The sequence below is a fragment of the Ochotona princeps genome, chromosome 9, assembly GCF_030435755.1.
Source record: "Ochotona princeps isolate mOchPri1 chromosome 9, mOchPri1.hap1, whole genome shotgun sequence".
NCBI lineage: Eukaryota > Metazoa > Chordata > Mammalia > Lagomorpha > Ochotonidae > Ochotona > Ochotona princeps.
The window spans coordinates 72,251,230-72,264,135 of NC_080840.1; the positions used below are offsets into that span (position 1 = coordinate 72,251,230).

At 38.5% G+C, this 12,906-nt stretch overlaps 2 protein-coding genes across 3 annotated transcripts in view; both read left to right on the forward strand.

Annotated features, from left to right (window-relative positions):
- The window catches only part of RAD54B (RAD54 homolog B), a 97,942-nt gene that overhangs the window by 33,632 nt on the left and 51,404 nt on the right, over nucleotides 1-12,906 (forward strand). The window lies entirely within an intron of this gene.
- Nucleotides 1,904-8,445, forward strand: FSBP (fibrinogen silencer binding protein). The gene is made up of 2 exons (XM_004597236.2): nucleotides 1,904-2,655; nucleotides 6,786-8,445. Exons 1-2 carry the CDS (start codon nucleotides 2,282-2,284, stop codon nucleotides 7,309-7,311), a joined length of 900 nt encoding a protein of 299 aa, XP_004597293.2. The 5' UTR covers nucleotides 1,904-2,281; the 3' UTR covers nucleotides 7,312-8,445.

Below are 12,906 nucleotides of genomic sequence, written 5' to 3' on the forward strand. Positions count from 1 at the left end.
CCCTTGGCAGGGTGACCCATGAGGGAAATGGCCACCCAGGGTGTACAGCACTGGGCTTTTCTCCTTCTTAGGTGTGCGGGATGGGGGAAGGTGGCAGCTCCTCAGTTTGCCCAGACTTGTGGCCGTGATGAGTCATCATGGCAGGTGTTGACCTGCTGTGCAAACCTGGCATTGGAAACATTTCTGGATGAGAGTGTCTGCTTGACCTCGGCAAAGACAGCATTAAGGCTAGTTAAGCTCTCTTCTGTTGTGCGTGGTAGGAGCGAGGCAGGAAGGAGAAAGAGCACCAGAATTCAGTCTGTTGCTTGGGGTTCCAGGGTACCAGGTGTTTCTGGCTTGTGATAAGTTTCCTTGTTTTTTGATGCACTCAGGTCCTTCAGGAGTTGCTTCTGCTCGGCCTGACACTGTCTCCTGAATCAGGATGCCAGTTTAGGCCTCGACTTCCCAGTTGTAATGCTCCTAGGAAGGTAGTCGATAATGACCAGTATTTTTGCCTTTCCACAGTTGACCTTAGAGAGCCAGATAGAGTTCTATGCCTGGCTTTAGCCTGACGCTGTCCCACTGTCATGGCCCTTTGGGGAACACATGCACATTTCTCTGTTTTTCTGCCTTTCAAATAAATACATCTTAGGCAGCTTTGCTTACTGATTTCAAATATATTTATTTACCTATTGGTTCATTTCACTTCTGTGCTATCAGTCTGTCAAGAAGGGACCAGAATTAACAGTGAAAGTATTTCAAAAAATAGGAGTTTGAGATTTTATATCCTTGTTAAAAGTGGTTATTTGTGAATAAGGAATATTTGAAATAGAAAAATTTGAGTTGGAGACTTGGATCTCATCTCCAAGATGCCTCACATTTATGTAAAAATTCCAGCAGCTGAAAAATTCCAAAATAATTTGATTTGAACCAGTTTGGATAAGGGATTTTATGAGCCTTGTTAGTTTTCTGTATTTACAGATCCCTAACACTATCCAAGGCATGAAGGCCTAGGACTGTTAACAGTGTCAGGTTCCCTCCCACCCCCTGCACCCCAGGTTATACCAGACAGTATCTTGCATCACACAAAACACCCAGCCATCTTTCACTCTCTGTGACAGAACATACATTTAAGGCTTCTTGTAAATTGTCTGTTTTGTGAAAAATCAGTGCTTTGCCAACATTTTTAGGGGTGTTCAATAATTGGATTGAGTGGAGATGGGTTTAAGGTAAAATTTTTTCTCCTGTTTAGAGAAACAAGCATATCAGTAGAACATAGGTTTGTGCGTCCATGATTACTGTGTCGTGTGTTGTTAGGCTCTGAGCAGGAAAACTGATATTTTTGCAAATGGCTGCACTAGGTGTTTTATTTCATAGTCCAAACTTTGTGAACATGACTACATTACCAGTCGTAGTCTCCTGTGGTACCAAATGTGGTCTCATAGTTTGCAGTTTTAAGGAGTGATTATGTTGTCTCTCTTGGGAATAGGATTTTAACAAAGCAGGTTAGCATATTCTCATACATCTCAGCTAGCATGATCCATTGCTTTAGAATAAAACATCTTTATCTGCTTTTTATCTTCAGTGTTCACCAAAAATCTCTTTTTTAAAGAAGTGAAAGAAAATGCAGGAGCTGCTGTAGACTGTCAAGTGAAGGAGAAGCTTAGCTTTGCTGTGGAGTCTGAGCTGGGTGTAACCTAACTAGCTAGAGGATATGAGTTCTGATTGACAGCAGGACCAGCATTATGCAGATTTCTGTGAGGGAGAACACTGCTCAGAAACAGTGATTAGGGGCTCTGTTGGGAATCACCGCATTCACCACTCCTGTCAGGGTTCTGTCTACCGGGTTTGTAAACAAACAGCACAAACAGTTCCTCTTTTGTTTTTATAACATGATACTGCAGTGCAGTTTCAGCCTACCAGCTAGGCATACATATGTAGAGAGAGATTCAGCATTGTCACCTAAGTGCCTAATTTTTAGTTGTGTTCCATTTTTATCTGTAGATCTTTGTGCATGAAATCCTTTCTGGCGCGGGTCTCTTCATACAGAAGTGTGCTCTGCTTGTGCCTCCCCGTCTTCCTCACTGAGAAGCTTTATGTAGGTCAGGCTTGGCTTAAGCAGATTTCCTGAACCTGCGTCAGCTTAAGCTGGTGGAATTTTAATAAACCCTCCCCTGTAGGCGTGGGCCTAAACGAGGCTAGCCTAGTTAAGCCTGATCTTTTTTCTGCTTGTGAAAAGAGCTGAGCAGAGCTGAAGGCTGCCTGGTGGCTTCAGAAGTGCCTGCTTAATTGGAAGAGAACAATGGTAGGAAAGGCTAGATCTTCCAATTTTACCTTAGCTGAAAAGCTTGATCTACTAAAGCTAGTGAAGCCATATGTGAAAATCCTGGAAGAACACACTAATAAACATTCAGTAATAGTGGAAAAGAACAGATGTTGGGATATCATAGCAGTTAACTATAATGCAACTGGAGTAGATCGCCCTCCTCGAACAGCACAGGGCCTACGAACCCTTTACAAAAGGCTCAAAGAATATGCCAAACAGGAGCTTTTGCAGCAAAAAGAGGCCCAATCAGACTTTAAATGCAATATTTCTGAGCCAACCAAGAAAGTTATGGAGATGATTCCCCAGATTGCCAGTTTTTGCCTGGTAAGAGACAGGAACCACATACAAAGGTAAGCTTTATTTTATTTTGTTGTGGAAAATTATGGCGCCTCCTATCTCTTGGGCTGTGGCTTAGCTCTGATAGAGCTATGCATAGTAAGCATCCCCGGGATGGGAGCAGTGAATGGAGCCTTTGTTTGCATTCTTAAAAAAAGAAAAGTGAGGCTGTAAGGAATTTTTCTGTTGGATTTGATTTAAGCCACTCTACTGTCTTCCCCTGCCCCCTCCCCCTTGTAGTTTTTAAAAGTAAAGGTTAGGGAGAGCAAAATAGGATGAGACTTGTCACATTTCTTCATAAACTTTTCAAACTTAAATAGAAATTATTTAATTTGCGTCAGAGAGATGCCTTTTTCTTATTTAATATTGTATTTAATTGGTATTTTAAATTTTATATAAAATGTACATAGTTTTAGGAGCAATCAACCTTTTAAAATGAATTATTACTATCTATACTTACTGGATATGCATTGACCTAAAGATAATAATTAAATAAACATAAATGTCAGAATCATACAGAAGAAAATAGTCAAAAGTATTTTTTTCACATGAAATAAGTCATGAACACAGCTGAAGGGAATTAATATCTAATTCTCCAATTACCTAATAAAGTTTATTTTTTGTTTTTGTTCATTAATGGTATAGTTTCACTTTTATCTTGGGTCACACAAGAAAGGTTGATTTTTTTCTTAGTGCTTTTGCAAGGATATCAAACTATGAATTTTACTGCATCCCCAAACAGCCACTGGGGTTATTTTGAAGTCAGAAACAATTTTTGGGTTAAATTTGTGCTCTGACTATTTGGGAATCTTTCAAACTGTTATGTTGCCACTAATTCAATTTTAACTCCTGGCAAAAGATAAAAATGGCAGTTAGCTACATTCTTTTGCCTCATTTAAGATAATCTAAAAAGAAGTATAAATTCCTTGAGCTTTTCAAACAAAGCTTTGGTGTGCTTTGATGGAAGAAGCATTCATGTGAGCAAAATTACTGATTACCTGTGAAGTCCCATTCTAGTTAGGAGACTGGGAGCGGGTGGACACCTTTCTGCCAAATATATCTATCTTGTGCTGGTGATTTCCTAGGCAGATGTTTTTGAGCCTCATTTCTTGCACTATACCTGTATAACTGATAACTCAGTGAGAAATTACTGCCAGTGAGAATCCCGGACATGCACTGGATAACTTCTTGGGAGCACTGGTTAAAATGTTCACTGATTTCAGGCTACTGATTCAGAATACCTGTCCTCTCCCCCTGGTCTTCCCCTTCCAGTGAGTCAGAGGGAAAATAGTGTTTGGCATTGTATGTGTACAACTGTACCTTTTTGTTAATAGCAAGTATAGGACTTTATAACTTGAGAAGCTCACTGGAAACTACAGATGAGTATCTATTTAAAAAATACAGTGAGTATAGGATTAGTTTATATGTTATAAATGTTTGTTTATATTTGGTCCTTTTGTATGTGTTTGCATACATATACCATTCACACATAGCTCTTGGGACACCATTTCTCCTATGGGAATAAATTTACTGGTTTCTGCTTTTCTATACAGTCTATTAAAGTGATACTAATTTTTCATATTTTAAAGAGAAAACGTAACAAATGTGACAGTTAAATTCTTATATTGGTATCCATACCCATTTTTCACTGTATTAACTTACATTCATTTAATATACTTAAATATTTATTATGCTTACATGTGTTTGACATCATGTTGTACCTTAATAATGTCCCTAAAGTTTAAACTTAGTCCATAATATTCATTATGCTTCTACATAAATATTCTTGTTAATTTCACCAAATCTCCCTTGTTAATAGGAAAGGGACTATTGCATTGCTTCTCAACCTTTTGGCTAAGACCAAGTGTAGGAAAGGGACTACTGCTTATATTATATATTTTAAAACATGTACCTACTTTGTAAGGCTGTTTTGTTATATGGTTCACACTGACTTATATATCTTTATTTTTACTGTCCCCTAATATTAGATTATACTTAGCATTTGCATAGCCCATTTGATTCTCCAAGTTAAGATTTATCAATTTTAGGAGCCTTCTCTGTTTCATTTTTTTTGTGATTTTCTGCAAAACTTTTTAAAAAAACTTTGGCATGTCTTACTTAAAATGTTTCAACTAAAATGTAATATCCAAATATAAGGAATAAATTTAATTAACATGAATTATATTCTATTTTGTATACTAATTTGTGGTAGTAATACCTGTTTTCAAAAAATTTGATTTTTACCTGTCTCCTTAATCTTTTCTCATTTCATGTTTTAACAGATGTTAATTGTACAAAATCTTGCTAATTTGAATGACATTTATAGGCCAATGCTTTGTTTTTGGAAATCATAAAATGACCAAAAACGAGTAGCCAAAAAAATGATTTATATAATCAATAGATGGATTTTTCATTATATACTATATAACTTGATGAATTGTTTTATTTGTATCTCTTAGAAAAACATCTGATATTTTTTGAAAATTTTGTCATTAGTGACACATGGACGTTTTAATTTTTTCCTTATGCTATACTTGAATTTGTTCCAGCTTTTAATCATTTACACAGAATGTATTCTTAACTATTTCACTTATTTCTCATTTGTAAAATGTTCTATAAAAATGTTTTTTTTTTTAAAGATTTATTCATTTTTATTACAGCCAGATATACAGAGAGAGGAGAGACAGAGAGGAAGATCTTCCGTCCGATGATTCACTCCCCAAGTGAGCCGCAACGGGCTGGTGCGCGCCGATCCGATGCCGGGAACCTGGAACCTCTTCCGGGTCTCCCACACGGGTGCAGGGTCCCAAAGGTTTGGGCTGTCCTCGACTGCTTTCCCAGGCCACAAGCAGGGAGCTGGAAGGGAAGTGGAGCTGCCGGGATTAGAACCGGCGCCCATATGGGATCCCGGGGCTTTCAAGGCGAGGACTTTAGCCGCTAGGCCACCGCCGCCGGGCCCTCTATAAAAATGTTTAAGAATATGATTTCATTAATATTCCTTTTATCTTCCCTCTGTATTTTTTATTTTTAAGTTAGGCTGAAGCATAATCAAATAAACCTCAAAAAGTAGTGTTATTTTAGTCTTGCAGTTATTTTGAATTAACAGCTTCATATTGTGTGTGAAATTATTTTTAATTAACAATTTTAAGGTACACTGCTTTTATAAAGTCAGAACAAATATATATAAAACTTAAATTATTCTAAAATTATAATTGTGTCTACCAGGAATACATATTTTAAGGAAACCATATGTGAATTGAATAATGTTAAATATATCAATATTCAGGCCATTTAAAGACATTTCATAAAACGTTTCACCAAGAAGTACTACTGCCACTACCAACACCACTTGCAATGTCACTGTCACCTCCACTGCCAGTAACACTGCTGAAAACATCACCACCTTTGCTATCACCCCCATTTGTCCAGATATTTAGTCATTAAACATAAGAGGAGCCCCTCCTAGGTTCCAGGTACACTAATGTATTATGCTAGGTGGTGGGTATTCTGTGACAGAATTACTACTGGGAATTTCTCCCAGTTGTTGAAATCCTTAAAGAATAATCAAGTCTTGTATTTCAGAATATGTAAAGGGGTCAATAAAAAATCCTGTGATAGGTATATCCTAAAATCATACAAAATCTTTATCTACTTTTTTTTTTTTTTTTTTTTTGTATAATGCCGAAGTCTGTACCTCCCTTTGATGGCCTGTCACTACCTAATGAGTCATGGACTTTGGTAGTTTTTACGTTAGTCCGTAGGGTAGTTTTTAGATTAGTCCAGGAGTCTAAAAGGAGAAAATCTAGAGCTAAGGCATGGCGAGCTAGAGCTCAGAAGGCCCTTTATAATATTTAGGTACACATGCGTTGTTGAGACAATTGATGTCTCTTTAACAGTGTTAAAAATGGCCTTTATTTTTATTTACCTTGTTGTCCTTATGTAATATTTATAATTTCCTGTCTTTCAAAATCCTAGTCTTTGTCAATTTGTTATTCCATTGGTTAAACATTTAGTTTTGATTCATGATTGTCTTCATTGTTTTAAAACTTTATAACTTAATGTATACTAAATGTGAAATGTGTTCTAAATATACTCTTACCTTCATTTGATTTACATTTTATAATGCTTTTTTTGTGTGCTGTAGTGCAAACTTGGATGAGGAGGCACAGGCTGGTACCAGTTCTCTTCAGGTGATGTTGGACCACCATCCTGTTGCCATTACAGTGGAGGTGAAGCAAGAAGAAGACATTAAACCACCTCCTCCACTGATTTTAAATCCTCAGCAGAATGATACGTTAGAGCACAGAGAAGAGCATGGCTTAGTCCATGTCACGGAAAGGTCTTTGTCACCTTCGCTTTCCTCTGTTGACTTGAGAATGACATCATCTACATCTTCTATCCCAAGGAGAGATGGTTTTTTTCAGCATGAGAGTGGAGAACATTTTAGGTCACTACTAGGGTATGACCCTCAGATCCTGCAGATTTTGAAAGAGGAACATCAGATAATTTTAGAAAATCAAAAAAACTTTGGATTGTATGTTCAGGAGAAGAGGGATGGATTGAAAAGAAGGCAGCAGCTGGAGGAAGAGTTACTAAAAGCAAAAATTGAAGTGGAGAAGCTGAAAGCAGTTCGCTTACGGCATGGTCTACCTGAATATAATAGCCTCTAAGCTTTTTTTCGGGCTTGTGATTTGATAATTTAAATTTTGGCCAAATTGCTTAAATTCAGGAATATCCTGATGCAGAACCAATGGCCTTAGAAAATGTGATTGATCTCCATTATGGAAAAATTTTTGGTTTGATTTTCTAATTATTTTCTGGTGATATATTAAAACTTGCTGATGGGCTGGCATAGTTGTATTTTGTCTTCTCCCAATTTTTTTCCCTTGTAAAATTAATTGCTGACTTTATATAAAAGGTGCTTTATTTCAGTTATCAAACACATGTGTATATTCTCCCCAAATTCTCAGTCTTCAGCATATTTAATTGAAACTTTGAATGCTGTAAAGGCTTTTTAGGCTAATTTAGAAGCCCCCCTCTCCTCATAGCAATGAGGCTGACCTGCCATTGGCTCTTTGATCTTTTGAAGTAGTAAGTCCAGATATTTTAGAGATGGAAGATGCTGGAAGACACTTTTGCTCACCCTTTAATTTAGAAGTAATGAAGCTGAGGTCCAGGGAGAGACCTCAGTGACCTACCTGCGGGACAAAGCTATTTGCAGCAGAGCAAGGACCAGCATTCAGGTTTTCTTTGTGTAATTTACCCCCATCTGCTATTCTGCAGAAATAAAAATTCACTGAAATATTCCCTAGAATTAATAATTAGATGACTTTATTTTATAAAGTTGCCTTTAAAAGTTTGTAGGTTTTAAAACTGAGGGAATTGCATCATCACTCCATCTCTCTTCTCTTTCTGTCCAGAAAAGCACAGCAGTATCTGCTGAGGCTATTATATATTTAAACTGCGTGATTGAAGCTTGTATCGTAACTCATTTTATATGTGTTATTCAGAAAAATGTCACAGTAAAGGTCAATTAAAAATTAAAGTTTTACTTGGGATGGAAATCTTAAAAATCAAGGTTATAATTTATGATATAGTCCACAGTCTTATGTTTTTTTGTAAATATTACTATTTTAGTATTTGTAGAAAGAAATAAAGCCCTGATCCTTAAAGCAGACTTGATTACATTTATGCTAAATCATGGTGTTATTTAAGAATTTCTGTTTTTGCTGGGATTTTATTGGAAAAGGATTTTAAACAGTTTTAGCATGAAATTAGTAGAATTTTAGCAATATAGGGAAGGAAAGGAAGTAGACCAGGGAATTCACCAAGTGGGCTTGTTAGTGAACGTAGTTAGAATTGGTTTTTGGACTGTGGTAATCTGGATTGGGGCATCTCCCTAGACTAAATGGGGTAACTGCTGCTTGGCTCCAGGAGGAATAGAAACCTGCATTTTTGTGTGAATTTTTCTGTCTTTACAATGTTTGCAAGTAATTCCCATGTGTGGTCTAGAACAGCAGCACTGGCATCACTTGAGAACTTGCCAGAAATGTTAACCCAGTCCAACCCAATCGGAGCCTCTGTTTAACTGAATCCTCTGGAGGGTTGATGGTAACTCTGGTCTGACAGCCAATGAATACACTTTTTGGTACTGATCTTGGTACTAGTCATACTGGAATCTCAAATATCTTTGTTGAAAGAGTGAGTGAAGGTAAATTGAGAGTTTTAAATTTGGATGTTGCGTGGTAACAGATTGTGAGTTAAACAATGTGATTTGTAAGGAATCACAAAATTGTGCCCTGAGAGATGTCTCAATGGCTAAATTCTCGCCTTGCAAGCCCCAGGATTCCATATTGGGCGTCAGTGTCCCAGCTGGTGCATTTCCTATCCATCTCCCTGCTTATTGCCTGGGAAAGCAGAAGAGGATGACCAGAGCCTTGGGACCCTTGCACCCACATGGGAGACCTGCAAGAAACTCCTGACTCCTCGCTTCAGATTGGCTCAGCTCCGGCTGTTGCAGGCATTTGGGGAGTAAACCAATGGATGGAAGATCTTGCTATCTCTCTTTCTCTCTGGAAATCTGACCTGCTTTTCCAATAAAAACAAATACATCCTTAAGAATAAATAAATAAAAATAAAAATGGAATCACTAAACTACATGGTGGGAGCCATGGAGGGCTTTTTGTAGGGGAATAGTAGGATTAGTCGTGGTTCAGTAATAGTTACAATAGTATTTAAGAGCAGGCAGTTTAATGAGGATATTAAATATAGGCTATGGCTATAGGACTAAAAAAACATGAAGTGAAGTGTTAGGGTAATATTTTAGTTTTAATGACTCAAAAAGCCTTTTTGTAACCTTTCAGAGTTGAATTTTTATTATCAAAATGTTTTGAATATGTGACAAGTGTTTAAAAAAAGGTTCACAGAATATGTGTATTATTGAAAAGCTGTGCATAGATTTGAAAATTTTTTTGCACCAAAATATCTTTTAATTTCATTGTTCATAAGCTTTTGAAGTATGATGTCCTTCAACAATTTTATTTTCTATCTTTAATTTGTGCTATGACTTTCCTTTTAAGCATGATAAGTCTTTAATTTGAGGTGAAATTTTTATAATACAATTCTAGTAAATACATCTTTATGATAATGTGCTAACTTTTTGAAATGATTGGGAGCAAGTTAGTTACTATATGAAATGTAATTCATACTATAATTTCAGCATGTTGTTGCTAAAAATTTAACTGTTGACATGTATGGCAAAATCAGTTTTTGCAAATGTGTTCTGTGGAATATTTCTGTGAGATGTTTCTAGACAGTGGTTCTGTGTTCAGAAAAATGCAGCAACTTTTTTTGGTGGTTAGATTCTAAAATTAGCATGGAATTTAAAAGTTAAATATGTACAAAATTGCCCTTTAAAATGTCTTTGATGCCCATAAAACAGTATAAATATATGTATAATAGTCATGTTTTTCAACATTTTTCAAAGTTGTTATTAGGGGTGACCTGTATAGATAGAGTGAGAAATTTACACTTACATATTTATAAACACCAGAATTACACTCACTGCTGTTGAGTTTACTGCAGCCATTTTTTTTCCAGTCAGTATTGTTTAATTTTAATTTGCAAAAGTCTGAATGCATATAATTCTGGTCCATTTTCTGTCTATTTCTCATGCAGCTGTCATTAGCATAGAATTGTTAGAATTCCTCTATAAAGAATCACTCGCCTGATTCTGTTGGGTATCATAGGGAAATTCTGAGCCAAACTCCTTGCAGTAGCTGTTCCTGCTGAGGATGGGTTTCTCTGAGGGGAGTTCAGGCAAAAATTCTGCAGCCAATGGGATATGCACTGAAGCTACTAGACATCTTGTGTTCTATAAGCAGCTGTTTGATGCCAGGAATTTTAGCTGCAAGACATAATGATGGGAAAACAGAGACTTCATTTTATAGAAATATATTAAATTAGATTAAGTCAAAAGATTATTTAGTAATTTAGATAGTATGTAAGTAAATTTTGCCACTTTACTTCCTCTTAACCATATAAACTTGAATGGATGTTTACTATCCTTACAACTTACACTGTTCTGAACTAGCTATGATTTGTAACGGCATCCTAAGGAAATGTTACTTTAACTCTAATACTTACAGTGCTCTAATCTAGCTGTGATTTGTAATGGCTTCTTAAGAAAAGTTTGTTTAACCTTAATTTCTAACTGTGGTAAGATTCCTTAAAACATTTAAATTCTTTTCTCTTTTGTGTTACTTGAGTTTTGAAAAAATCTATTGCGTTCCATCTTTACTTATACTTATATGAAATGTTTGAAAATGAATTATTTTTCATGTGCCTTCTTTTAGAGTAATGCCAGATTTTAAATAGATGTGTTTAGGAAGAGAATACAATAAATTGTACTGAAAATGTAATATAGATGGTGATACTTACATTCTTTGTTAATCCATGTTTCTTTTTTTGTATAATATATTTTTTAATTTTGATAATTGTAACATAGTTGATTAGGGCACAAAGGGTCAAGGTCTACAGGAAAGAGAGTAAGACCATTTTTTCCACACTAATATTTTTTTTTCTGTATCTGGGGTAAGGGAAGAGATAAAAGGAAGCCCCACCCAGTCTCCCACCCATCCCATGATCCCCGATGTGGGACATGCTCCGAGGGTCCTGCTCATGCAGTTTTGATAGTTCAACAGTTCTGAATTGCTGCCAATCTCGCCATTCTACGCATGGTGAAATCTCTTCAGAATCTACTGGCTGACACAGTCTGTACATGGTTGGCGTTCTGAGTTCAGTTGGAGGGATCCCCAGAGAATCCCCAGAGCTGATTCTTGCATGTGCTTGCCAGTACAGGTTCCGGCACAGTCCATGGCACCAGTCAGCTCATGCACATGCTGGTGGTTTCAATTGCTGGGTCAGTTCTGTTTCCAGCCCTGTCTTCCTCATGAACCAATGGGTGTTGCAGTCCAGCCCAATCCTGCCCACTTCATACTCGGCCCTCCTGCAAACCAGTGGGAGCCACAGCCTAGTTGGGGTGACTCCCCATAACTCCCACCAGGCCTGTCCCCTACCCTGGTTCCCATGCTTGCCACTATGTGCCACAGACTTGTTCAGTCTGTCCCATATCCCATTTAGCTCTCGTACATGTCAATGGGCGTTGAAGCCTAGTGCAACCCAACCTGCCCTACTATCTAGCCCACACACATACTGGCGGGTGCTGTTCTATCTAGCCACCCCTGTCCCTGTCCTGGTTTTCATGCTTTCCAGTGGGAGTGGTAACCCAAGAGGGAGGTGCCCACTATTTCCCTACTAAGCCACTCCCACTCCCGGATCATGTACTCTCCAGGTGGTTCTGGAGTTTGACTTGACAGAATTAGTCCTCAGTGCCAGACTCTGCTAGCTGATGCTGTGGCAAGGCTTAACCAACCCTCACCCAGTGTAATTTATGCTTGTACCAGTCAGAGCAGTCAGCTGAGCCTACTTTTCTCTGACTCAGCTCACATGAGGCCCACAGGTTTTGTAGCCCTGCCTGGTCTGGTCTGTCCCCATCCCACCTGATGCTCTATAGTGAGAGTGGCTTTCCAGCAGGGGAGCCCACCACATTTTCCCTACCGGCTTTACCCCCTCCCTCCCTGGTTCTCACGTGTGCTGGTTGGGCACTGCAGCCCAGTCTGGTATGGCGTACCTCATCTTGGCTTTCGGTAGTGTGCACTGGTATGTGTTGCGACTGAAGCTGGCCCCACCCACACTCTGTTCTCCTGCTCGGATTTGCCAGTGGGTGATGTGAATTGATTCAGCCTGGTCTGCCCCTGACCTGTGCCAAATGTATGCTGGTGGGTATCTTTCTCTTGCCTGGTCTGGGCTACTCCCTATCGTGGTTCTCACCTGCGTGGACTGTGTCCTGCCAGAGGAGTTGCCCCAGCTCCTCCATCAGAACCTCTCCCTATGCCAGATCTCGTGCATACCAGGGGAGCCATGGGCCAGCACTACTTAGTCCACCTCCTGTCCTGGCAGGAACAGTGGCCTTTTCTGACTGGGCTTCAACCCATTCTGGTTCTTGCTGTTGGATGTTTCAGCCCAGCCAAGGCTCATCCATACCCAGACACGGCTCACACATGGCTCAGTAGGGGTTGAGACCTAGCCTAGTCCATCCTACATCTACCCTGGTCCTCCAGAGCACCAGCTGGTGCTGGAGTCTAGCCTGGTTAGGTGCGTTCAGCTCCAGTTCACACTTGTGCCAAGGGAGACTGCAGGCATGT